At 43.3% G+C, this 27,236-nt stretch overlaps 2 protein-coding genes across 10 annotated transcripts in view; one reads left to right on the top strand and one right to left on the bottom strand.

Moving 5' to 3' along the window:
• The window catches only part of GAB2 (GRB2 associated binding protein 2), a 241,185-nt gene extending 219,757 nt beyond the window's left edge, over positions 1–21,428 (top strand). For both annotated transcript variants that reach the window (XM_074216988.1, XM_074216989.1), the window contains 7 exons: positions 7,004–7,602; positions 9,888–9,967; positions 12,314–12,578; positions 12,896–12,986; positions 14,501–14,603; positions 15,581–15,706; positions 16,563–21,428. In XM_074216988.1, the coding sequence (XP_074073089.1) occupies positions 7,004–7,602; positions 9,888–9,967; positions 12,314–12,578; positions 12,896–12,986; positions 14,501–14,603; positions 15,581–15,706; positions 16,563–16,706 (1,408 nt within the window). In that variant the 3' untranslated portion in view covers positions 16,707–21,428. The remainder of the gene's footprint in view (positions 1–7,003; positions 7,603–9,887; positions 9,968–12,313; positions 12,579–12,895; positions 12,987–14,500; positions 14,604–15,580; positions 15,707–16,562) is intronic.
• Positions 21,429–25,228: 3,800 nt separating this feature from the next.
• The window catches only part of USP35 (ubiquitin specific peptidase 35), a 71,487-nt gene continuing 69,479 nt past the window's right edge, over positions 25,229–27,236 (bottom strand). For all 8 annotated transcript variants that reach the window (XM_074216981.1, XM_074216985.1, XM_074216983.1 and 5 more), the window contains one exon: positions 25,229–26,270. In XM_074216981.1, coding sequence (XP_074073082.1) covers positions 26,097–26,270 — 174 coding nt within the window. In that variant the 3' untranslated portion in view covers positions 25,229–26,096. The remainder of the gene's footprint in view (positions 26,271–27,236) is intronic.

The following is a 27,236-nucleotide window of genomic DNA, read 5'->3' as shown; positions in this document are numbered from 1 at the left end:
ATCATAGGAGAGGGAAAGTTAGGTGGCTCAGTGAATAAAGCACCAGCCCTGGAGTCAGGAGTAGCTGAGTTCAAATCCAGACTCAGACACTTAATAATTAACCTAGCTGTGTGACCTTGGGCAAGTCACTTAACCCCATTGCCTTGCAAAAAAAACTAAAAAAAGAAATCATAGGAGATCAGAGATAATAAGCATGTGTGTGTGTTTGTAGGTATATGTGTCTATATGTGTCTATGTACATATATGAATATAGTTTTAAAATTAAAATTTTTATTCTGAGTTTCAACACCAAATAGAATGAATATTTGCATAAGTAGAACAAAATAAGATTGTATAAGACTCAGCAGATTTCTATTAATATTTCTATTTGCTTATTTTTTTTTAAGCATATAGGATCAACTTCTGGCTTTCAAAACCATCCTTTGTTTTTGCTTCTTTCTGTTCTGTTCTACTAAGTTTTACAAGGGTTTTTCACCTGGTACTTATGAACTTGTTTTTAAAAAAATATTCTGAAAATTATATTTCAGTATCATTGGTTTCCTTTGTAATCCTATATATTTCACTTTATAAATTTACAAATAATATACTAAGAAAGATCCTTAGGCTCTACCAGACTGCCAAAGGAGTCCACATTACAAAAGAAGTTAAGAATCCCTCTTCTGGAATGTAATCTCTTAAGACTCATAAGAGAATTAGAAGGCATCCAGCCTAATTCCTTTATTTTATGGAGGGAGGAAACTGATTCCCAGAGAAAGGAATTTGTCCAAGATCATTTCAATAGTATCAGAGACAGGGCCAACCCTGGCCTCCGGACTCCTACCACAGTTTTCTTTCAAGTTATGGTCAGCTTGGTGGTACCATTAGTGAATAGAGTGCTGGGCTTGGAGTTGGGGAAAATTCATCTTTCTGAGTTGAAACCCAGCCTCAGACACTCACTAGCTCTATGACCCTGGGCAAGTCACTTCACCCTGTTGACCTCAGTTTCTTTATTTATAAAAATGAGTTGGAGAAGGAAATGGTAAACCACACCAGCCTCTCTGCCCAGAAAACCCCAAATGGAATCCTGAAGAGTCAGACATGATTGAAATCATTCAACAACAACCAACAACAACAAAATGACCTTCACTACATCAATCATTAAGTAACCAACCACATGTTGTGTCCCAGAGATCCAAAGGAAATAACAGCTGTATTCATGAAGAATTAGCAATATTGGTCATGGAATCCAACCACATACCCCAAAGGCCAGCTCCTCTTGGATCCTTCTGCTGAGAAATTTCCAGTGGTTGGTTTCCCATTGCTTATAACATCAGTTCTCAAATTTTTTGGTCTCTGGACCTGTTTAAACTTTCTTTTTCGAGGCAATTGGAGTTAAGTGACTTACCCAGGGTCACATGGCTAGTAAGTGACAAGTGCCTGAGGTTAGATTTGAACTCAGGTCCTCATCCACTGTACTACCTCTTTAAAATTATTAAGGACACCCCTCCCCAAGAGCTTTTGTTTATCTGCATTATGTCTACTGATATTTCCATATTGGAAATTAAAATATCTTAGTAGTATGAAAATAGTTTTGTATTTGCAGACCCTAAGGGGTCTCAGGAATGCCCAGAGGTGCCCAGTTTGAGCACCACTGACCTATAGGATAATGTATATTCAAAGCCCTATAGGATTTGGCCTTAACTCTCTAACCTTCTCTAACATTCTTTCCCTTTACATAACTCTATGATTTGATTCTCTCTAAACTACATAGAACCTTTGATCACCCTGGTCTCTAGGTTTAGGAATACGCTTGCCTACATTCTTCCAGATTTATCTATGTGATTCCTATTTGTTTTTCAAGTCCCATCTCAAATTTACCTCCTCCATAAGCCTCCCTGATCTTCTACCAACCAGAAGTAATCACTGCATTTTCTTCTTACCTCTCTCTTAATCACTAATCTCACTTATCATAGATTTACACCTGGAAAAGGACCTTAGTGATCATCTAGGTCACTGCTTCCCAAAAGTGTTTGTTCCTTGAACCTCTTTCTATGACTACAAAAATGTGCCATAACTCCCAGAGTAATTTAATATGTTCTTCATAATATTCTGCAATACTTAAATCACCATAAAGGACTTTTAAACCACAGAGTTCTTGGTTCATCATCATGAACTTCTAAGAACATCATGAACAATCAAACAGGAACCATCGATCCAGGCGCCACCTCCCACCCCCACCACCCCTTGTCTGAGTCCTTCTGACTCCAGGGCCAGGGCTCTATCTCCTGTGCCACCTAGCTGCTCCTTTAGGGCTGTTTTGAGGATCAAATCACATATTTGTAAAGCTTTTAACTCAGTGATTGGCACATAATAGACACTTAAAAAATCCTTCTTCATTCTTTTCCTCCTTCCCCTTCCTTCTTTCCTTCTGTTTTTTGTTCCTTTCTTTTTTCATCCCTTTCTTCTTTCCTTTCTTCTTCCTCTTCTCCCTCCCTTCCTTCCTTCTTTCCTTCTGTTTTTCTTCCTTCCTTTCTTCTTTCCTCTCTCCCTCCCTTCCTTCTTTCCTTGTTTTTCTTCCTTCCTTTCTCTTTTTTCTCTTTCCTTTCTCCTTCCTCTTCTCCCTCCCCCCTTCCTTCCTTTCTTCCTTCTCTTTCTCTCCCTCCTTTTTTTCCTCCTTCCCTCCTTAGCATTCCACCACTACCACTTATAGGGCATTCAAGCCAACCTTGTTGACCCATTCATTGGGTTTGCAAATGGGGGGCAATTGTTTCCAAACTATCCCATTCCCTTTCCTCAGCTGCTAATAGACTTTGATTGTATTTTTATCCTCAGAACTTTGTTCAGAATTTAGGATATAATGAATGTTCAATAAACTTTCCATCTGTCTGCCATGCTTGGGGTATTTTGTTGGGTTGCTCAGTTTTTCTTTTTTTCCATCCAAGAGCAGAGAGGGCTTGCCAAGTTCCTCATCCTTTGTGCTGTTGGTGTCCTAGGTGTGCCAGAGAGAACACTATCCCTGCTATCAGTGATGGGGCCAGACATTCTCCACCCAACCCACCCACCCCTTTGTCATCTTCAGGAACTTTTTCCTAAGTCAACAAATAAGTTTAACCAAGTGATTGTCCAAGTGCTGAGAGCACCATTTAGAATCTTTTGGAAAAATGCCAGTCCCTAATACAAGTAAACTGTAGGTGGATTGATCTCCATGCACTCTGTGTATGTACGAGTGAATTTGTGTTGGTGTGGGTTTGTGTGTGTCTACCTGTGTCTGTTCATCTCTGTGTTTGTTTTCCCCATATGTGTCTCTGCCCACAAGTTTGTCTGATTTTGCAATACATGCACACATACATGCATGTTTATAGTAACAAACACAAAAAAATCACCACAACCCCTGAAATTAACCAACTTAAACCATACCTAAACTGAAAATGCATTTTTTTTTCATCTTCCCCATCAATCGGTCCTCTAGCATCTAATAAAGGCTTTTTTCATCTACCTAATGAGACAACCCATTTCCACCTTTGGTCAGAAATAATGAAGAACTAGTTTTTAGCCTTTTATTGAGCCAAATCATGGTATGCAGCTGACCCTTGTGTGGCTCTGGGACCCAGTCTAACAAAGCAGTGCCTCTTCTTTGTGGCAATCCCTCAGGTGCTTTGGGGTGACCCCCCAGGTGCTTTAGGGTGTGTGGTAGGGTGTGCCTCTGCTGGTGGGTGGGTGACAAATATAGAGAGATGGAGGAAGGAAGGGACAGAGAGAGAGAAAGACACCTTGTCTCTGTACTTTCAGAGTGCAAAGACTTTGTTTTATTTTTCTAGTTCTAATTAACTAACTCTAATTCCCTACTTAGTTATACTATGACTCACCAGACTAGAGGCAGGAAAAAAAATAAAAAGGACTGATTATTGTGGTGATTGATGAATAAACCTAATCCAGGTGTCTGGGAGAGCAAATCGCAAATTGACTTGTGGAGTTTTCTTGGAAAAAATGCTAGACTTTTCTAGAAACATAAAATAATGAACTGTATACTTTCTTCTATTAATAATATTAATAACAACTTACATTCATATAGCAGTTTAAGATTTTCAAAGAACTTTATAAAGACTATCTCCTGATCATTGAATTTCTGTTGACATAAGGGTTATTTTCATTTTACAAATGAGGGAACTGAGGCCTGGTAGTGACAGTTACAGTGACATGCCCAGGATCACTCATCCAGAAAAGGTCTGAATAGGGATTTGAACCAGGTCATCCCTATTGATTCCAGTCCACTCTAACCATATATTATGTAGGGGCCAGAGAAAACTATAGCCTAACCCCATCCAAGTCAGGCTGGATAGCTTTGTGTCTCTGTGTACTTCTGTATATTATATCTTCATGGTTTATGTATTTGTGTTTATGTCTTATAAGTCTTAGTGGGTATGTGTCAGTGTTTATATCTGTGTGTGTGTGTCTACATTTCTATCTGTGTGCATCTGTCTAGGATTTGGAAAGGGAGAATTTGTTTGTGGGTGGGAAGAGATTGGGGTCACAGCTGCTCCCTCCCCTGCCTTGGGAAGGAGCCAGGTTCCGAGAAATTGAATGATTCTCTATAAAAGGGATCACTATGCCGAGAGGAAGACTGGGACAACCTTCCATGGTCCCCCTCCAGCTCTGGGAGTCTCATATGGGCAAAACATTGTCCTAAGGATGCAAAGAATGCTAACTGTTTTGCTGTTACTTGCACATGATGCTTCATCTCTAGCTCTCTCTCCTGTCTTTGTGCCTGGACCCTGGTCGCCCCATCCCTGGAATAATCTGCCTCCTTACTCCCACCACCCAGCTTCCCTGGCTTCTTTTTTTTTATGTTTTTGCAAGACAAATGGGGTCAAGTGGTTTGCCCAAGGTCCCACAGCTAGGTAATTATTAAGTGTCTGAGGCCGGATTTGAACTCAGGTATTCCTGACTCCAGGGCCAGTGCTCTATCTACTGCACCACCTAGCCACCCCTCTTTTTGTTTTTTTAAGAAAGATTTTATTTTGAGTTTTACAAATTTTCCCCCATTCTTGCTTACCTCTCCCACCCCCCACAGAAGGCAGTCTGTTAGTGTTTATATTGGTTCAATGTTATATGTTGATCTCAGTTGAATGTGATGACAGAGAAATCATGTCCTTAAGGAAGAAAAATAAAGTATGAGATAGTAAAATTACATAATAAGATAATGCTTTTTTTTCCTAATTTGATGGTAATAGTCTTTGGTCTTTGCTCAAACTCCACAATTCTTTCTCTGGATACAGATGGTATTCTCCATTGCAGACAGTCCCAAGTTGTCCCTGGTTGTTGCACTGATAGAATGAGTGAGTCCATCAAAGTTGATCACCGCCCTCATGGGTGTACAGTGTTTTCTGGTTCTGCTCATCTCGTTCCCTGCCTTCTTTTGAGATTCCATTCAAGATCCCTCCTCCTGCAGAAAACTTTTCCTAATCCTTTTTTTTTTTTTAGTTTTTAGTTTTTACAAGGTATTGGGGTTAAGTGACTTGCCCAAGGCCACACAGCTAGGTAATAAGTGTCTGAGGCCAGATTTGAATTCAGGTACTCCTGATTCCAGGGCTGGTGCTCTATCTACCTAGCCACCCTAATCCTTTTTTTTAAACTAATTTTTTCCCCCTGATCCTTTTGTTGTTCAGTAATTTCAGTCCTGTCCGACTCTTTATGACTCCATATAGGATTTTCTTGGCAGAGAGACTGGAGTGGTTTGCCATTTCCCATCTCTAGCTCACTTTACAGATGAGGAAACTGAGGCAGAGTGAAGTGACTAACCCAGGGTCACACAACTAGTAAGAGTATGAGGCCACAATTGAAATCAGGTCTTCCTGCCTCTAGGCTGGAGCTCTCTCCATTGCATCCTGATCCCATTTATTGCTAATCACCTTCATTTACTCTCTGAATCTCATAAGTTCCTCCTACTTTACATCTTGTTCTTTTTGAGCTTGTTGAGGGTAGGGTCGGTTTTTGTCTTTCTTTGTATCCCTAGTGCTTCAGTACAATACTTTGTATGGTACAAGCATATAAATGATTGTTGACTCATTGCTTAAAAGAGAAATGACACTTTTTTTAAAAAAATGAACAAATATAAATCAGCATGAACCATCAGAGAGGGTAAAATGTCCTCTGAAAGGGGAAGAGGGAAAGGCCTCATGTGTGGTCTCAATTGGAAGGAAAGGACATCTTTGTGGTAAGGAGAGCATGAATTTCCCCATAATTGGTCCTTTTCAAGTAGAGGGGATGACTCCTTGTGGATATTGTAGACAGTTGGATGTTCATGGCCAAGTTGGACCAGAACTAGAAGGTCTTTTCCAACTCTAAAGACTGTGACTTTCAGCAGGGATAGTGGTCAGGGCAGGTTTCCCAGAGGAGGGGGAGGAGACCTGGACTTGGCCTCTAAGACTTTTAGCAGGTAGTCATGAGTGAAGGAGAGTGTTCTGGATATGAGGGAGGGCTTGCATGAGGGATCAGGGAATAGTAGCAAGTGTTTTGGTTTGCCTGGAGCTCACATGATTATGGAAGGATCCTTTCCCCTCCGCTCAACTCCAATCTCTGGATCCAGAGATCATAAGTTTAGAGTTGGAAGGGACCATTGAGTCTGACCCCCTTATTTTATAGACAAGGAAACTGAGTAATTTTTTAAGTTAAATTTAATTTATATATAACTAATTGATTTATCCAGGATAAATCAGGATTTGAACTCAGGTTTTGCCAACCTCAAGTCCAGTGCTCTCTGCCATGCTATATCTCCTGGTGGCTTTCCACCAAGTCCTTTCAAATCTAAGAATGTATTGTGGAGGGAATTTGAGAGATCATCTCTGTCAGTCCCTAGATGAGCAGAGACCTGAGGCCTGCAGAGGCTATGACTTGCCCAAGGTCCCATGGGAGTAAGAGAGCCAGGGTCCAAAATTGAGAGTTCCACCTTCCCTTTAGAGATCTTTTCCCCTTCCCTCCACCTCTCACCCAGCACCCTCTCTTTCTCTCTCTCTCTCCCCCTCAGGAGTGCCAGTTTCTCACAGGGCACCCGGGCTTCCTTTTTCATGAGGAGTGACACAGCTGTGCAGAAACTTGCCCAGGGGAATGGGCACTGTATGAATGGTGTCAGCGGCCAGGTGCATGGCTTTTACAGTCTGCCCAAGCCCAACCGCCACAACTCAGAGTTTCGGGACAGTGCCTACGACCTCCCTCAGAGCCTGGCCTCCCACCCTTCCAGCCACACCAAGAGCAGCCTCACGGGCTCCGAGACAGACAACGATGAGGTATACACCTTCAAGACCCCCAACAACACCCTGTGCAGGGAGTTTGGGGACCTCCTGCTGGACAATGTAGATGCCCCAGGAACCCCGCTCTCAGCCTACCAGATCCCCAGGACATTCACGCTGGACAAGAACCACAATGCCCTGGCAGTGGGGCCCGCTGGGGACTCCTCGGTGGCACCACCACCTCGGCCCCCCAAACCAGGTCAGACAGAGACACCCCGCTGGGGCAGTCCCCAGCAGCGAATCCAGAATGGAGAGAGTAGTCGGGCGGTCTCAGTCGCTGCCACCATCCCCCGACGCAACACCCTCCCAGCAGTGGACAATAGTCGTCTCCACCGAGGTAAGTGGTGCACCTAATGAAGACATGGAGGGAGGGAGGAAAAGGCTTGGGTCCAGGAAGAGTTGGGATCACCAGAATTATTGAAGTCCATATGTTTGACCCAAACCCCTTATGGAGCCATATGTGCCTGTGGGCACTTGTAGGCAGAGGGGCTGACTTGGGGAGGAGCTGCCAAATGCTGAATTAAGTTCCTCTTTCAAGTCCTCTTACTACTGCATTCCATTTGGCCAATGTTTAGAAAGAATCTACTCTGCAGAGACCACTAAACTTGGCTCAAGCTCAAGGGACCTTGGGCAAACCCTTTCAATCTTCCAAGCCTTGGGTTCTCCATCTGTGAAATGGGGACTGGAAACTGCCTATCTCACAGAGTGGTCAGGATAAAAGCTCTTTAAACATTAAAACTCTTCAGAAATGTGTCTGGTTAGCTTTATCTGGACCTGTGATTTTACTGGCTCCCAGGGAACAATTTTCGCCTGGCAATGCACATCTAAACCTGGGCTATAATTTGAAGAGAATTTCCTGAGTACTTAGAGAAACCCCAACTTCAAGGGCAATATCCCATCTCCCCAGACATATCACCTCTTATTCTTATTCTCCAAAGATAGTAATCCACATCCCCTGCCTTCAAGGTACTTATAATTTAATAGAGGACTTTAAAAAGACCCTATGATTCTCCCATGTAGACACAGCCTAAACCATTGTATGTCACAGCCTCTCTACACCCTAGTAAATGATGTATTTGACTTGGAGGGTCATAGATCTAAAACCCCAGGGACTGTCTAATCTAATCTCAATCATTTTGGAAATGAGTAAACAGATAATGAGGGGGTACAGTGACTTGCTCAAGGTCACACTGGTTATATCATCCTGTGACTGAAAAGTCTGTCCAATAGTGGCCAACCCTTTAGGGAGAAGCAACACTGCATTTGCTTGTCCTGACTGGCTCCCAGGAAATAGAAATATTCCACCAAACATTGGCACCATTACTTCATGGTAAGAGAGGCAGAGTAGTAGAAAAGATAAAACACCAGCCCTGGAGCCAGAAAGATCTGAGTTCAAATCCCATTTCTGATACACATTAAATCCCTACAAGAATATCAGTTCAATTCATTTCAATTCAATAAACATTTTGTGCTAAGCTTAGGTGTATCCTCTTCTGGGAGTTTCCTAAAGAGGTGAAATCTTGGGTTTGGTCTTAAAAAAAAAATCATCTAATGTTTACAATAGTTTTGTAATGGAGCCAGAATGAGTTTTATTGCCCTACAGATCTTAGATAGGGAAACTGAGAACTAGAAACTTTAAATGATTTGTCCATCCCACATAGGATGTCAGTGGCAGAGCTGGAATAAGAAACCAAGTTTCTTAACTCTGGTCCCAATTCTCCCTGAAACCACAACCAGAACAGACTGAAACTCTATCCATAGCAGCCACTCAATCAATACTTGTTGATTCCCCGCTAGGAGGACAGTGTTGTGTTGGACACACAACCGAAGAAATACATGCTCCCTGTCCTCTAGAATTTACTGTCCAACGGGAGAGAAGAGAGTGTGGATATAAAGCAGTAGTGATGCAGCCACTAAAGTGCCATTGGATTTTGTAGAAGGAAGCTAAGGAGAACCAGAGAAAAAAGATAATAGCAACAGTGATACCAGGTTATGAGCATGGTGATTACCATTTGTCCAGCAGTTTAAGATTTACCAAACACTCCCCTCCATAACTGTGGGAGGCAAAGAAGGCAAGTGTTGTTATCCCCATCTCATGCATGAATTAACCTAAACTCGGAGGCAAAGTGACTGTTTACTTTAAATAATATCACTCTTAAGACCTGAAGCCCAGGGGGCAGCTAGGTGGCACAATGGATAGAGTACTGGCCCTGGAGTCAAGAGGACCTGAGTTCAAACGTGACCTCAGACACTTAATAATTACCTAGCTGTGTGGCCTTGGGCATCTCCTCTCTATCTAGAGGAACTTGATTCAGCATTTGGCAGCTCTTCCCCACAGTCAGCCCCTCTGCTTTTGCTTTGCAAAAATAAAAAAACACAAAAACAAACAAACAAACAAACAAAAACAAGACCTTAGGCCCAGTGCTTTTATATTATTGCATGGCCCAAAGAAGGCTTCATGGAGGATACGTAACTCTGGGCTAAGCCTTGAAGGATTTGAGATATTTGGGTGGGGGAGTGACCCAGTGGAATCCTTGAGTGTTGTTAGGATAGAGATGATTGGAAAGTCAATGACTGGATTCTAAGAAACGGGGAGACTCATCTTTCGACTCTGTATTGCAGCTTCTTCCTGTGAGACATACGAGTACCCACAAGGTGGCCAATCTTCAGAGTCGGTCAATGATGGATTCAACTCTTATGTGGTAAGTCTCTAACCCTTGTCCCCCATGCCCAGTCTAGACTAACAGAGGAAGCTAGGAAGTGTCTCCTCCAGGGATTTAGCCAGAGCCCGTAGGTGACATAGTCCTTGTTTTCTCTGACTGGAAAGAATCTGCCTCACCAGGGTTCCTCTGTGTTCACTAATAGGTAAACATCCTGTTATTGTTTTTAATTCTAAACTTCCCAAAGAAAAGAATATTTCATCAGAACACAAAAGGAGATTCTCTTTGGAACTATAAGCCTCCATTTTTTATTGTTTGCTTTAAAAAGAAAAAAGTTGGGGCAGCTGTGATGCCTGGAGACCGGAGCACCTGAGTTCAAAGGTGACCTCAGACGCTTTACTAGCTATGTGACCCAGTGCAAGTCATTGCCTTGCAGAGGAAAAAGAAAAAAAAAGTATATGATAAAGTATATGATAAATTCTGTATTCTGTATATTACTTTCCAAACTGTCCTTGGCAGGGCTGCCTTCTTAACTTTCTTATGTGTTCTGTGCACTTTAAAAGTTAGTGTGGGGGTGGCTAGGTGGCATAGTGGATAAAGCACTGGAGTCAGGAGTACCTGGGTTCAAATCCGGTCTCAGACACTTAATTATCACCTAGCTGTGTGGCCTTGGGCAAGCCACTTAACCCCGTTTGCCTTACAAAAAAACATAAAAAAAAGTGACCTTTTTTTATTGCCACCACCATTTCCCCCTGAAAAATTTTCCTCCAGCTAATAACCAAAAGGGAAAAAAATCATCTTGGAACAATTAAGCATAGGTCAAGCAATATGAATCAGCATAGTATCCAGGTTGGCAAATGTACTTTTCTTTAGGGAAGGGGAAAGGAAAGGAAGAGACCCTCACAACATCACTGCAAGGCAGGTGCCCCTATTTTACAATTGAGGAAACTGAGAGAGAGAAGTTAAGTGATTGGTTCAGAGTCTCACAACTATTAAAGTCTGAAGTTGAATTGGAATTCAGGTCTTCCTGACTCCAGGATCAGTTGTCTATCTACGTAGTTGCCGCTTTATGTAACTTTTGTCCATCTTCTCTATCAAGAGGTGGGTTGTATACCTCATCAGAGCTCCTCTGTAGATGTGGCTGCTCAGAGTTGATTGAGCATTGATCTGAGTTCTTAAAACACTCAAAGTTGTTGCTCTCTAATTGTATTCCTGGATCTGTTCCTCAGGTCATGTTACCCAGGATTCACTGAGATAATTTCATCTAAAAGAAATCATCTTTTTTTTTACAGTCTAATAATATCCCATTACATTCATATTCCATAATGTGTACAACTATTCTCAATTGTCCACATGGCCATCTCTAAGGCATGCCCCAGATTCTAAATCTTTACTTTTCTCTCCCCCCACCTCCCAACCATCATCCTGCAATTTTCCCCTCATTTCACTCTATCTTGCACCCCATTGATAAATTAGTAGAAATCTTCCTCCTTAGTAGAAATCTACCATAGGACTCAAATCTTGGGTGTTCAACCAAACCTTGAAAGAACCAAATTAACTCACAAAATATGGAGCAGCTAGGTAGCTAACAATGGTTAAGAGTGCTGAGCCTGGCATCTGGAAGACTTGAGTTCAAATTTGACCTCAGACACTTAGTCGCTATGTGACCCTGGCCTAGTCACTTACCTACCTCAGTTTCCTCATCTGTAAATTGGGGATAATAATCTCTCAGAATTCTTGGAAAGATTAAATGAAATAGTAATTATAAAGCATACCATTCCTAGGACATATTAGCTATTATTCTTATTATGCTTAAGGCCCATGAATTTCCAACACTCTTCCAAATTGTACCAGTAATTTGAAACTGCTCCCAGTTGTCACTGGTCTCCAGCACCCCACTGATGGGCTCCATGTTTCAGATTTGTAGAATCACACTCAGCAACTGAACTCATTTGCAGCATCCATTTGAGGGAGAGTCTTTTGCTATCCCTATGCCTGTTAAATGTTGAGGACTGTATAGATATGCAGTCTCTGTATAGATTGATTACACGATTTTCTTTGAAGTTTAATATCCCTTTCATTGATAGGAAACTCTTTCCCTTTTCTAATTTAAATCCCTCCTGCTACAGTTTTTTTTTTAATTTTTTACTTATTTAAGGCAATGGAGTTAAGTTGCCCAAGGTCACACAGCTAGGTAATTATTAAGTGTCTGAGGCCAGATTTGAACTCATGTCCTCCTGACTCCAGGGCTGGTGCTCTATTCACTGCACCCCTGCTTTGTGGACTCAGGAGTCAAGTCTACTCTCAGTCTCCTAGGGTTGGCCACACAGAGTCAAACCTGCCTCTCCTCCCTCCTTCTTTGCCGAGTCTCTCATTTGCTTTTTCTAGACAGGGAAAGCTGCGGTGGGTCACACTGATAGCTCCAATGCTGAAGACAACTATGTGCCCATGAACCCTGGCTCCTCCTCCCTGCTGGCCATGGAGAGATCAAACGACAATTCTCAGAGTGTCTACATTCCCATGAGCCCTGGACCTCATCACTTTGAACACCTCAGCTTCTCCCCTTCTGCCCTGCCAGTACATCGGGGTCCAGGGCGGGGAAGCGAGATCCAGCCTCCCCCCGTCAACCGGAATCTCAAACCTGACAGGAAAGGTGAAGATGGTTGCACCCCCAGATACCACCCTCTCTATGAAATTCTGTTTCCACAGGTGGATAAGAAATGGGTCTGAGAGTCCAGAGCTCAAGTTCAAGGCTCTTATCTGCTACTAATTCTCACTCTGATCTTGGGCAAGAACATATGTGTGTAAAGGGAGAATGATGATCTCTGCTCATGATTTCTCCCTACCTGTAAAATAGATTGGAGGAGATCCCATACAACCTCTTCCTGCTCTGAAAATTGACAACCCTTCCCTAAATTCAAGGGAACATCCTTAACTCATAAATCACTGCCTCTTCTCATTCTATTCCAGCAAAGCCAACTCCTCTGGACTTGAGAAACAACACGGTCATCGATGAGCTTCCTTTTAAGTCCCCAGTCACGAAGTCTTGGTCTAGAGCAATGTGAGTGGCTTATAGGTCTGGGGCTGAGGAGGAGGATGGTGAAAGGAAGGGAAACAAGCTGGGACATCCGGGTTGGGGTCCCAGTCTGTCCTTCTATTGACTTCTCTATTGTCTCGTGCTCTCCTTTGTCAAAAGGGAAAATAAGGGAGAGCTGCTGGGAAGTCATCAAGATGATGTACATGAAATCACTTTTGGAAAGCACAAAGCCCAATGCACAGTTTGAGGATAAATTAAGCTCAAGTGGCTGTTTTCATATTTCAGAAAGTTTTGCTACCCCCACTCCCTATTGTGGGTTCAATGATGATGATGATGCCAACAGTTCACATGGATAGAGTACTTGACAATTCAGAAATGCCTATCATAAGTTATTTCTTTGGAACAAAGTCTAGCTGAATGTTAATTATACTCAGTCAAGGACTAACAAATTATGAATAAAAGGAGGTTAGATTAGGTGCTTTTCAACATCTCCTCACGCTTAAGATTTTGTAATTCAAATGTAGCACCCCTTAGGGAAACAAGGAGGAGCCATGGATAGGGCACCAAGGAATCCTGGAGTCAGGAGGATCTGAGTTCAAATATGGCCTCAGACACTTGACTCTTAACTAGCTGTGGGACCTTGGGCAAGTCACTTAACCCTGACTGCCTCTTATCTAGTTCCATCTCCAGTCATCCTGATTCATATCTGGCCACTTGGCTCCCAAGGAGAAAGTAAGGCTGGTTGGTGACTTAGCACAGCAGCCCCTCACTCAAATCCAATTCACTGTGCTTGTCATAGCATCACCTCCCTGATGTCATTCTTTGAGAATGAAGGCCCCCCCCCCCCCTTAGCCATTTCCATATTCAGCATGGTTGTCCTAGGGCAATAACACTTTAATTCATAGCCTAAGCACCCAGTAATATTTTCCTTTATTATAATGCAAATATCCTGGGAATTTTTTCCAGGAGTCCTTTGGTCTATATTGGAGGATGGCCAAAACTCAACTCTATAGTAATTGTGGACTAGGTAGAGGTTTATGACACTGTCCATCTCTATCTGTGTATTCCTCATACTTTTGGATCTCTGGACCATGTCCAGAAAGGAGCAGAGGCAACATCTCCTCATATCACCCTAAGATTCTGTGATGCCAAGATATTTGTATTTAATAGTATTTAATATTTAATAGTTTTGAAAAGATTTTGTAATTCTAGATTTCTGAGATTCTAAAATTCTAGGATTTTGTGGTCCTAATGTATAAAGAAGTAATGATTCTATGAGCCTTTGATTCAGAATTTAAGAATACTTTGAAGGACCAAGCTGTGTCATTTGACTCAGAATATTTTATTTCTTTCCTTATTTGAAAAGTTTTAAAGATACTTGATAACAAGAGTTTTGATAACAAAAATATAGGAAAAAGCCATGAGATGTGAGATAGATATATCAAAGTCTTACTGAGCTTTAAAAGTCATCATTTAACTTACTTGGTCCTTGCATTATGTTGACTCCCTCTTCCCATGTCTTTTCTTTCCATGAGCAGTCACACCTTCAATGCTAGCTCCTCTCAGTCCTGCCGTCCTGTGTCTACCCAGAGCATCACCAGCACCGATTCAGGGGACAGTGAAGAGAACTATGTCCCCATGGTAAGTCCCACTGGGAAGACAAGAGTCCACGAGGGAAGTGGGAAGAGGCCCATTAGGTTTGGCAAGGCTGACTGGAGATCCTAGTGGCTGCTATGATACTGGGAGCTTCACCCAGTATCAAAGGTGCTTGACAAGAGCTGCTAAGGATTCAGTGATTCATGCAGGTGCTCATCAGACTTTTAATGAATGCTGGCTTTGTTCAGGGTCCTGTCCTGAGAACTAAAGGGAATTGAATGGTGTACAAAAAGTCCCCTGATTGCTTGGGGGATGGGGGTAGGATGATATACCTACACAAATAATTTTTATTTTCAATAAGCTAAACAAGTTGGGAGGATTGATGAGATCTGGAGGTTGGTTAATATTTTTTAAATGGGAAATACTTAAATATTTAATATTAATATTATTTTTTAAATGGGAAAATGCCTAAATCTCTTTTGAGTGCTTCTCTAGATGGGGAGTAGGGTTCCTAGGTCTGGAAAGTGACTTCCTCTCTTGGGATCAATCAGGATTCTGGCCTAGATAACCTGCAGGGTCCCTTCTGCTCTGTCATTCTATGTGTGAAGGTATTTTTCATCTCTAAAATTCTCTCTTCCCAGGTCCCTTCTAGCTCAGATTGTTTTGCAAAACACTGTATGAATCTTCATTATTATTATTTTTTCATAATCATCATCATTATTATCATTGTTGTGTTATAAGATCTCTTCCAGTTTTTTAATATTCAATGTTCTAAATTCTCCTTTGATTTTGATCTCCTAGATTACATGATACAAGGTCTTTTTTTCTGTAAACAAAATAACTACTCCCCCAACCATCTTTCCCCCCTTATTTCTCTCCCTGTTTCCCTCCATTTCTTTTTACTTAAGGTTTAGGGGTCAATTCCAAAGGGAATTTTTCTTGGGTGGAGGGGAGGATGGGGATAGAGAACTCCTTGCTAATGAAGAGACACTATCTCTTCGGTCCTTGTCCTCTTGTTCCAGCAAAATCCTGTGTCAGCCTCCCCTGTTCCCAGTGGCACCAACAGCCCAGCTCCCAAGAAAAGTACAGGCAGCGTGGATTACCTGGCCTTGGATTTCCAGCCAAGCTCACCCAGCCCCCACCGAAAGGTACCAAGAGGGCAAGAGAAGGGAGGGGGTCCCTGGAATGGGCAAAGGCTAAGGATGCAGGGCAAGGAGGGGCTCAGCACAGGCACAGAAGCAGGAAAATCAACTTGTAATTAACAATCCTTCACTTATGTGAAGTTTGCTTTATGGGTTGATGATCCAAGATCCCTTTTGATTCTTACAACAGCCCTGAGATATAGAGGCTGTATTGGTTTGGTCACAATTCCCCATCTAGTGCGATGGATCAAACAAACCATCCCTTTAATAAACATATAGTCAAATACTCTTGGTAAAATCAGTTCCTAAGGCCACCCAAGAAGGTCAGGAAAATCACTTTGGGTCTCAGGGAACCCCCTGCTGTGGTCCTGAAGACTGATTTTATATATTTCTTGCCCCAAGGGCTTACCCCTGATGACCCCATTCACTTAAACTGCCCTAGCTTTGTACTATACCTTCCTTGCCCATCACAGTCATAGGTGGTCCTCCTGTTGGAGATGGGGGATGGGAAGGTGGCTCCTTGGTTCCAGCAGTGTCCTGACCCGAAGAGGAGCATGAGTGTCCATGCCAGCGGAAGGCGCTTAGCCACCAGATTGAGAGCCAGCCTCTGAGACACAGGTCAAGCCCTGTCCTCTGACACTTCTGGTTCTGTGACCTTGGGCGAGTCATTTAATTTTGCAGTGACTCAGACAACTTTCTAAGACCTAAGAGAAGCTCCCCATACCAGTGAAATGACATGCACATTGTAGACAAATCCACCAGCTAGGCATCAGCTAAGGTAAATGAAAGGAGAAGTTTCTGTCTGGAGAAAGGGCAAGCCGCACCCTTGGGATTCACACGAGCTTGTGTTTCTGCTCCACAGCCATCTACATCATCCATCACATCAGATGAGAAAGTGGATTATGTGCAGGTGGACAAGGAAAAGACCCAGGCCTTGCAGAACACCATGCAGGAGTGGACAGATGTCCGGCAGTCCTCAGAACCCAGCAAGGGGGGAAAACTGTGAAGGTCAAGGCATGCCCTAGATCAAGGGAAGGCTGTCTCTCTATAACCAACTCCCCTTCTCCATCTCCCTTCTCTCTGGGGTCCCTGGCCTGTTCCTTGGGTCCAGCCTTTTAGACTCTCAGTCCCCTGAAGCCTCCATGAGGGAGGAAGTGCTTTTATGGAGCTTCCCCATCCATGAACTGAGCAGGGTTCTCCCTCTGGTCTTTGGGAAACAGCTCAGGACCACATGTAGAGCAATATGAGAATGTCCCAAACCCACCCACCCCTGCCTTTCTCCCTTCCAAGCTTTTGCTGAAACATCTCTGCAACTGCCTCTAGCTCCCAAGCCTGGGTCTCAGAAAAGGAGTCCTCCTTGGGATCCAGAACTCAAAACCCCCAATTCACCCTGTGTCACAGCCTTCTGCTTCCTCACTTCTAGCCTCTCTCCTCTTAGCCTTGACATAATTGTTTAAGAAGCTCTACCAGCCTGACCCTATAGGCTTCAGGAGAGACCACATTTCCCAAGAGAGAAGTGGAGAGCCTTGGTTAGAACTGGCTTTCTTGGTAGGGGACCCTTGCTTGCTCTGTTTGGAAAATCTCCAGAAGCAGAGAGATCCCCTTCCTCAGATCCAGGGCTTGCCTGGAGGCAGGTCACAGCACTATGGATTGGGATGCATTGCCCCATCCTTCGGAGAAATTGTTTCCAGGAGCACAGGAAGGGGAGAAACAAATAGACCAAAGGGACCAGAAGACCAAGTCCAGGATATCAAGCACCTGGAGGCCATGAACATTGAAACTTCAGACACTGAAACTGAATTTTTGAGATGTGATGAGTGTGCCAAGGCTCCTGCTGGGATGGAGCATCCTCTGCTCAGCAGGGAGGGACCCCCATGGAAATTGTGGGACTAGAGCTAAAGGTATTCCTTTAGACTCTGGGGTGAAGGGAACATACTATAGGAAAGAGAAAACCCCAGTGCTTGGAGGTACCTAGTGTTAGCTGGGACATTGGAGTGTTGCATCCATGGGGAGGGAGGATATGGGGAAGAAAAAGTGAAGGGGAGGAGTGAAAGAGAAGGCTTTGAGAGGGTTAATGAAGAATCTAAGGTGATGCTTTGAGGGATTCATAGGGCTGAAATGCAGCATTGAAGAGGTTATTGTCACGTGTCCAGGTAAAATGCACCCGATGTGCATTTGTTGATGTTATTGCCATTTATGTGCGTGGGAGAAATTCAATGAGGAAAGGAGATCGTGGAGGAAATGTAGCAGGAAAGAGAGATGAGGCTGAGCACAAGGGAGCAATGCAGCAGGGAAGGTGGGCAATGAATGTCACAGGGAGAAGAGGAAATGTAGAGCGTGGTAATCAGGTACATAAGGGAGTATTTGTAGGAGTAGTTCTGTATGGGGGCCCTGGTAAGCTTTGAGGATTGGGATGGACACCTTTTCAGGGTGAACTTGGATATTTTCCCTGTATCCTACTTAAATGAGGGCAAAAATCCTCAAAGGCAAGTGCAGATTTTTTTTTGTGGGGGGCAGTCTTTTGAAGGGGTCAGGCACAAAAAGAATGGAAAATCTTAAGGAACAAGTCTATGTTTCATACATTATGTCTGTTTCATACATTAAGTCTATGTTTCATACATTACAATGTACCCCAGAAGGTGGGCTCAGGTGGGGTGAGGGTGGTAATCGGAGGCTTCCCCCATCTGCCTGTTTTACAGCTAAGATAGAACAGTGTTCCTACTGGGCTTAGGAATCAGGAGCCCTGTATTCTCTGGGAGTCAGGGAAAGTCGTGTGGGTTGCTTCCTCATGGAAGGATAGGAGATTTCCTAAAATTTGCCTGGTGATGGTGATGAGTTAACGCCTCACAACCTCAAATATTTATAATTTTCATAGGACTTCTAGCTAGAAGGGACCTTTGAGACCATCTAGTCTAAACTTATTTCACAGAAGAGAAAGCCAAGGTCTACAGGTGTTAAAACTGTCTCAAGGTACTAGTCGTGGTAGTCCTGAGGCTCAAGCCCAGTGTGGTGCTTTTCTTCCTAGCCTATGCTACTGTCTCTATTCTTGACTTCAGAGGAGTAGCCCAATTGCCTCCAGGGGATCCTCCAACAGAAAGTAGGTTAGGTCAGTTGGTAGGTAGGTTCTTGTCCTTCGTTCTTGAAGAACACCGACAGGACAGCACTATAGTAGAGATAATTTATAGTGTGTCTGACTGTGGCTGCTCACACCAATATGAGCTCAGAATGCTCTGTCAACAGGTTGGACATGTGAACATTTGGAGTGGATTCGTTAAATAAGAGCATCGTGCCTCTTTTTAACTGATTAGATTCAGTCTTATTCTGATAAGGGCATGCTTTGCTGGGCCAGTTTCTCCAATGTCACAAATCAGTTCCAAGTTCTTAAGAGCAACCTTGATGATATCCTTGTATAGCTTTTTCTGTCTACCACGTGAGCACTTGCCCTTTCTGAGTTCTCCACACGATAATCTTTTTAGCAAGTGTACATTTGACATTTGAAGACTATGACCAGATCATTGGAGTTAATGTTTAGCAATTTAGTTTGAGTAAGGACCTCAGTTGTCTGGTATCTTATACAACTAGGTGATCTTCAGAATCTTCTTAAGACAATAGAAAGTATTGTTTGTTAAAACACAACACACTCAACTTTCCTCTCTCATCCCCACCCCCATCTCTATTGGCCAGGAGAAATAGGGAAGGGCCAAAACTAGTCAAGGAGAAGAACTGAAAAATAAGGGAGCATGACACCCAACCCCTCCAGGATACCCAGCACCCAAGGGTATTAGCTAATCTGCAACATACCTCTAAAGCTGCAGTTCTTAGATCAAGTATACATTATCCTTCTGTGCCTCAGTTCCCCCATCACAAAAATGGGGTAATAGCAACCTACCTCATTGGACTAGGGGTGAAGGTGAGTTGACTCTGGATGGCTAAGTTATGGCCTGTTACTTCCAGGTTACTCCTTTCCCTCAATGAGGGGAATTCTTAGTGATAGCCTGGGAGTCCACACTTTGAAAAGGCAAGGAAGGCTCTCTTCCTTGTTCTTAGCTCATAAAACTGTCAGAAATGGAAGAGTCTGAGGAATCAGCATCTTGGAGAAGAAAATAGAATTCTGCCTTGTAACACTGAGAAAATGGCTGATTCTTTTCCTCTCCCCAAATCATTTAATTTTGAAAAAGAAAAAAGATTGGCCAGGAGGGCTAGTTGTTACTGAGCTCTCAATCCCAACCATATTTCCTGGTAGCTGCTTGGCCCTGATTGTAATAAAGCATCGCATTCTCCTAAACCTGCCTGGTACCCACTTTGAGGCCCCTAAATGGGAAAACCCAGGAAAACAAGGGGGTTAGATTCAATGGTCTTCTAGCTCAACCAATCTGGTCTGAGATTCTCTCAGTCATAACATTCTATGTTAAAGGGGTGAGTTTTCCTGGTGCTGAGGAAACAGGAGCAGGCCTGAGACCAGAGACTGATAATCTCGCTATATAGATGAATTACTGGGCAATGTTCACAAGAGTATCTGTTTTGCTTTCAAAACACAATAAAGACCAGCAAGGTCCTCCAGCCTATCATTTGGAAGATCCTTTAAGGAGCAATGGAAAACAACTGGGGACTATTTTGGCTATTTGAGGCTCAGCTCGGTCCGTGGTCTCAGAGACTCTCTGCTCTCCAATCCTTCACTCAACAGATCAAGTCTAATTTCTTTCCTGATTTCAGTAACACTTCCACACCTGCCAGATTTGAAGCCCCCACCTTCACAAATACACAGAATTAGGGGCAACATTTGGTCCTTGGAATTTGCAAGGGTTCTAGGCAAATACTGTTGGTGTCATCATCTACAGCCTGGAGATTGTCCAGAGTTTGGATTTAGAAAAGGCTATTTTTTTCCTTGCCTCGGGAGGCCATGTTGATAATGGGTAATAGAGGTGTATAGGAGGGTGTCATATATGGATAAAGAATCACAGTCCTGAGCTATGGCCACCCTTGGGGCCAAGTTAGAGCAATGAAAAATGGACAAGGAGTGGGAGTCAAGGAGCCAGCTCATAGTCTGCTTGGGTTGGGGTATAGGGGAGGATGAAAAATGGCAGAAAGATAAAAAGTCCTTTCCCCCTTCCTCCCCCCATGGTCTAGCTGATCTTTAGGCTTCCATTCAACTCTGCTACTAATTTTGGATTCTTCAGTGATCAGGGATCTAGAAGGCCATGAGGCCAGACTTGGGGTTGGGGGTGACTGGAGGAACCAGCAAGACTGTTGCCTGGAGGACTGACCCACAAGGAGATACCTAGTGCTTTTCTCTTGTATCTATATTGGTGTTGGTGTCTATTGTCTATTGTCTTTCCCGGAGTACAAGGGGGTGGAAAATTTCTTTGTGGAAAAATTCCCTCAATCCCCCCCAAAAGGAGGGATAAATGTATTGTAGTGCACTGTGTACCTGAGATTTAACTGTTGAAAATGGACACATTTCCTCAAATTGCTGTTGGTGGCCAGTGGCCTAAATTATTAATTTATTCTTTTCCTTTAAAAGAAGATGAAGAAGCAGCCTTTGTAACATGTATTTATCCTGTAAGTAGGTCTTGAGGTGGGGGTGGGAGGGGGTGGAGGGTGGGGAAATGGGTTTAACATAGCTAATGTTTCTGCCGTTGATGAAATATGGTACAGGCCCAGTGAAAGTGAATACCCTTGTTAACTGCCACAGACAGCAAGGTGAGAATAAAGGCAAAGGGAAATCTAATCTGCTGAGTCTGTCTTTGTCTGACGCGAATGGTAGATGGGGATGGGGGTTCATCCACTATCACAACTCACATATCTAGGATGTTTTTGTCCCCAGAAGATAGGCAATGTGAGGATATGGACCACAAGGCCCAAAGAGTTGAGGTGATGTGCTATAAACCACAGCCAGGACATGAGCCTGTCCACTATTGCTGCTTAATATGTAGCTTATAGGATCATGGATCAAACTGGAAAGGAACTTAAGAGGTCATCTAGTCAACCCTCTCATTTTACAGAGGAGAAAACAGAATGAGAGATGGGGAAACAAGGCATATTGAAGTGACTGGTCGCCAATGGCAGAGCTGAAATTTTCACTGCACTGCAGAATGAGGTCTGTCCAGGTTCTATCCCTGTCCAAAGGATATCAGGGAAGCATTGTTTGATATCATGCTGAACTTTTCTTCCCCCCCCCTTTTCCTTTCTTCCTCCTGCCCCCTTTTCCCTCACTCTGAGACCTCACTTCCAGTCTCAGTTCTGCTCAACCCAACTGTGTGTAATCATCTCACCTCTCTCTGTTAAATATTCATTTCTAGAATGATTTATGGTTAACAAAGTACTTCCCTCTAAAAACTAGTTGAAGTTAGGAATGCAAATTTTACAGATGATAAAACAGCCTTAGATGAGGTTATGAATGATGTCCCACTGTCCCCGTGTCAGAGCCAGGAATTTTGACTCCAAGACAGTAATTCTCTTTCACTAAAGAGGGCTGATTGGGAAGCTGACTCAACCCTGAATCCTCTTCCAATTTTCTTCCTCTTCTCCTTCAGCCTGTCTTTATTGGGGACAGATGGGAGAGAATGCTATTGTCTGGATTGAAGGTTAGGAGAAGAGCTTCCCCTTGGAAAAATCTCCCATGATTAAACCCCTGGTATTTCCTCAGCCTCAGGACATAAGGGAGAAGATGGAGAGTAATAATTATCCTGAGATATCCTATAAACGTTATATTTACACAAGGCAAAAGTCCCAGGTTCTGGCCTTGGGGTGATTCCATCATTTCTTGGCTGATAGGTTGAGGAAGCAAATAAACTTTACATCATTGCAAAGGCTTTCTATAGAAGTGAGAAGAGCATTGGGTTTTGAGTCTTAAGATGAGTGCACTGGTGACTTACCTGGGATTCCTATCCTATCTCTGATATTAGCTGTATGATCATTTCTTCTGAATCTGTTTCGTCTTCTGCAAAATGAGGATAATACTGGTCCTCACTCAGGACCTACCATATCCCTCCCAGGACTGATATGGAGAGTGTGACAGAAATGCACATAAAATTGGTCAACCTGCAGTTTCCCTTTTAAGAATTTAACTTCCCCTTGCTACCTGTCAGGAGAGTGAAAGAGAATTGCTTCCCCTGCCCAAAGCCTTGGAGTACCCTTTCTACTAAAACTTTACCCATAAGAGGCTGTACCCAGTATCCTATTAATCACAGACTGTCTTGGTGAGGGAAAGTAATTTACCCAAAATCAAACCTTTAGTAACAAGAGTTAGGATTTGGACCCAGCTCAGAAATTCCTGGTTCAATCTAGTCCAAAGGGCAGCTCCAGTTGGCCAGATTGTGGGATTCCCTCTCCCAGGCTATTAAGGCAAGAGATAGAAGATTATAGGAAGGAAAGAAGTCATGGCCCCATAGGATTGCAAAATTGTGTTCAAATCCTACTGTATGATTTAGGTGACAAGTTACTTCTGCCTCCTCTTTTCTCCTGAGGAAAAGGCTTGGATTAGCTCGGCTGTAAGACCCCCAGGAACTTCAGAGACCACTTACTTCAATTTCAGAACAAGAATCTAATCTACAAACCTCGTTCATGGTCATCCAGACTCTGCTTCCACTGATGCCCCCAGCTGAGACTACCCCCAAAGTACTTAGACCCCAGCCTCTTTTTCTCACTCATACACTAAACCTACGCACATGCCATGCCTCTCATCCCACACACTCTCAATTGTCTATAGAATAGAAACTGTCTGAGGGCAGGATTTTTTTAAAAACATTTGAATCCTGGCCTTGAGCATAGGAACTCTACATCAGACCTTTGGATAAACGATTGCTGGATGAGTAACTCACTGCCTACAGCCCATTTCATTTGGGGGCAGCTTCCTTCAATAGTGAAGGTAAACTGCCTGGTGAGCAAGGTTGGAAACAACTGTCATACTACAATAAAACCATGAATTTATTTTTTGTGTCATTGTCCTTGGGAGAGCAAAGCCAAAAACTGGGCTGTAAGGAAACCCAAGACTGGGAGGTAAAGGGGAGAGAATGAACTGCCCATCTTAGGGAAATGGTGTTCATAAAACTTGTCTTCACTCTATGGGGAGAAGATAACATCCCTGGTACTGGATACCTCCCTTCCAGGTACACTTGCTGTTCCTCCCCTTCCCCTTGCTCTGAATTCTTCCCCACTCACTTATTACTTCAAATAAAATCAGAGCTTGCTAGTGCTCTGCCCTATTGCCTGAAGCCCCACCTATTCATTTTATTGTTTTGGTGGGTTTTTTGTTTGAGACTGATTGTCCCCAAAGGATTCAACCTCACCACAAAAGGTATAATCTACTGATAGGTTTCTGACCTAAGTCAGTTCACTTCATAGGCAACCTAGTGGTGCCCCTCCCAGCCTTGGGGGGCTGCAAAGGGAGTCTAGGACCCAAGGAAAGGCTCACTACGATGCTGCCAGACTTCCTCTGGTCTGCTTTATCCCTACTGCATCTCAGAACTCTGGAGTCCTCACAATTCACCATCCTCAACCTGCTCAGGTGTCATCTCTTCCTCTTGAAATCCCTTATTACTATGCTAATGGATGAAGGTCATTCTCCATTCCAACTTTTCTCACAACAGTCCGTAAGGTCTGGAGACAAGGATACTGGAGATCAGAGAGGGGAATGAGACTTGACCAAAGTCCCATATGGGACATGTAACAGAACTGGTCCCCCAAGCCCTGTATGTACATTAGCTGTTATAAAATGCTTCTTCCAACTCCCCAATTTAAAAAAGCAAAAGATACCAGGGTCTTAATGTAGGCAACTCTAATAAAATATAATCAGGCACCATATACACTGGTAGGGAGCATTCTCAGATCAACCCTTTCTGAGTCTCTCTTCATCTATAAAATGGGCATAAAAATGCACCGCCAATATGACTAGTGAAAATGTTGGGTCAGAGGATCTTGGAGTGAATCCCATTTCTACCTGAAAGTTCTCAGAGTCACTCTCCTTGGGTGGCCTTCAGTTTCCTCAAATATTAAACGAGATTGGACTAAGGTCCTTTCAGCACTGACTCTCCTAGGAGTAGAATTGTCCCCAAGCTCCCTTCCTATGGCCTAATGTGTGTGAAAACATTTCAGAGATATAGCCACCACATCCCAAACAGAACCACTTTCTGGAAGTCTGATGATGCCTATATTAGACTCTTCTCAGAATCATGCTTTTAAATTAAAGGAAATTCTAAATTCAGTGATGAATGTAAATAAAAATGGGCTGGGATTTTTTTTTCCCCATCCAAGTTCATGGAAACCCTGAGATCTCTCTCTATGGAGTTCTTGGTGGGATGGGAGTGAGGAGGTCTTTAGGTCTCAGATTAAAAATGTCTGCACTAGGGGAAAAAAGATTATATCAACACTCCCTCACTCATCCTTCTCTACTCCCCAATTTTGAGTGTTCAGGGCATATTATCAGGGAATGAAGGTGTATTTGTGAGTGATAGGGAAATTGAAGGGGAGGAAAAGGACAAGGGGTAAAGGGACAGATGCCGCATGGTAACAGAACACGAGAGCTGCCTCTTCTCCCCAAATCGGATCATGTTACTTTTGTTATAAACTCAACTGTTACATAAACCAGGCCCAGGGAAAGGAAACATTTGTCTTTGACTGGTCACCATATGTACCTGAGTCAAAGTAGTATTACTATAGGGCCCTGAAATAGCTGTTATTCACAGCAGGCATTTCAGTGGAATCAAAGAGGACAGAAGTTTATATGGCATCTGAAGCTAGTTTTACGTGTACAGTGCTTAGGTACTCTCTCCAAGTCAGGTCCTGAGGACTCGGTTCCTAGAGCAAATTGACCAGAAGCCCTCATTCCATGGCCCTGGGTTAGACGCGGACCATTAATTTCTTCTCTGCCCCTCAGAAAAGGCTCAGAACCTCCTCCTTTGATGACCTTCCCCAGAAGGTGTAGTCAGAGAATCCCAGATCTTGAAGGCACCTCAGAGGTCGTTCAGTTCAACTTGTACCTCAATAGAAATCCCCTCAACAATGTTCCCAGCAAGTGGTCATCTACCTTTTGCTTGAATATCTTCCTCCCAAAGGAGAAACAATCTGCTTTATAGCTTGGATAGCTCTGATTGTTAGAGACTGAGCCGAAATCTACTTCTCCCTAACTTTCTCCCTTTGTTCCTGATCCTGCTGGGAAGTTGGGGAAAGAACAGATCTGGAGTTTAGGAAGAGCAAGACTGCTTCCTATATTTGAAGACAGGACACTGTCCAACCTAAGTCCTCAGGGCATGGGGAGAAGTTGGTACAGTGAAACCTCTGAGCTCACCCTGTCTTGTCCTGCTTGGAATAAGGGACCTGAGGTGACCTTGCAAGGGAAGGGGTATCATAGAGCAGGCTGGGGAACTGGGGAGAATGCACAGGATTGGAGCCAAGACCCCTAGAAGACAAGTCTGTGGAAGGAGCTGCCACTGCCTCCGGCTGCAGGGTCACAGCCCCCTGGGGAGCCTTCATCATCCTCATCCTTGTCTTCATCAAAGTCCCTTCCCCAAGGGGGAGATTTGGGGAGCGTGGAGATGTAGGCTGATCTGCTCCTGGCCTCCTTTTCCTGCTCCTGGAGACAGAGAAAGGGGTTTCAGGTAAAGGGGGATGAAAAAGGAAAAACAGAAACTCAGGATCAGGACTGAATGGCAAGGATGACCCCACAAAAGTGTGGAGTCAGACAGGATTGTCACAGAATCAGAACCATAACTAAAAGCTTTGGTGATAGGGCAAACAGCCAAAAATGTGTCTTTGGGCAGGCAATTGAAATTGTGCCTTCAAATCACTATTGTAGTTTATTTGAAAACAACAAAAGGAATAATGAAGATAAATTCAATTGGCTGGGAGGGAGAATTAGTAACTCTAGTGACATATCTGTCACACATGAAATTTGCTTTTTGCATTCTTTAAATTTTGGTGCCTTGGGGTAAACCCCTGATCATCCCATCTTAGTTATGGCTCTGTATAGAATCAGAGAACATTATTCACATTGGATGAGGCCTTAAAAACTATCTAGTTCAATCCTCACTTTAAAATTCAGGACTATTGAAAGGAAGCAATCACTCGTGGTGGCAGAGCTAAAAAATCACAAGGCCAGGAATTAACTTCGAAGAAAATAACTCTCTAATGGTGGGATTTCAGGCAATAAAAGAATGGGAAGCAGACTCTTGTTACAGAAAAAGCATGTTGGGGCAGCTAGGTGGCACAGTGGGGGCAGCTAGATGGTGCAGTGGATAGAGCACTGGCCCTGGAGTCAGAAGTATCTGAGTTCAAATCCAGCCTCAGACAACTTAGTAATCACCTAGCTGTGTGGCCTTAGGCAAGTCAATTAACCGCATTGCCTTGCAAAAACTTAAAAAAATAAAAAAAGCATGTTTCATTTTTTGAGGTGGCCTTTAATATAAAAAGGCAACATAGATTTAAAATTATGGCTGGGGGAATATACCCCAGAAAGTCAAAATACTAAGATTCACTTTTATTCTAGGTCTGCCCCAACCAACACCCCAAGAGTATGGATTGGGGCATAGATAAGCTGTGG

This window comes from Macrotis lagotis, chromosome 1, assembly GCF_037893015.1.
Source record: "Macrotis lagotis isolate mMagLag1 chromosome 1, bilby.v1.9.chrom.fasta, whole genome shotgun sequence".
NCBI classification, from domain to species: Eukaryota; Metazoa; Chordata; class Mammalia; order Peramelemorphia; family Peramelidae; genus Macrotis; species Macrotis lagotis.
Note: the sequence above shows the minus strand (reverse complement) of the source record. Positions and strands in the feature narration are given on the sequence as shown.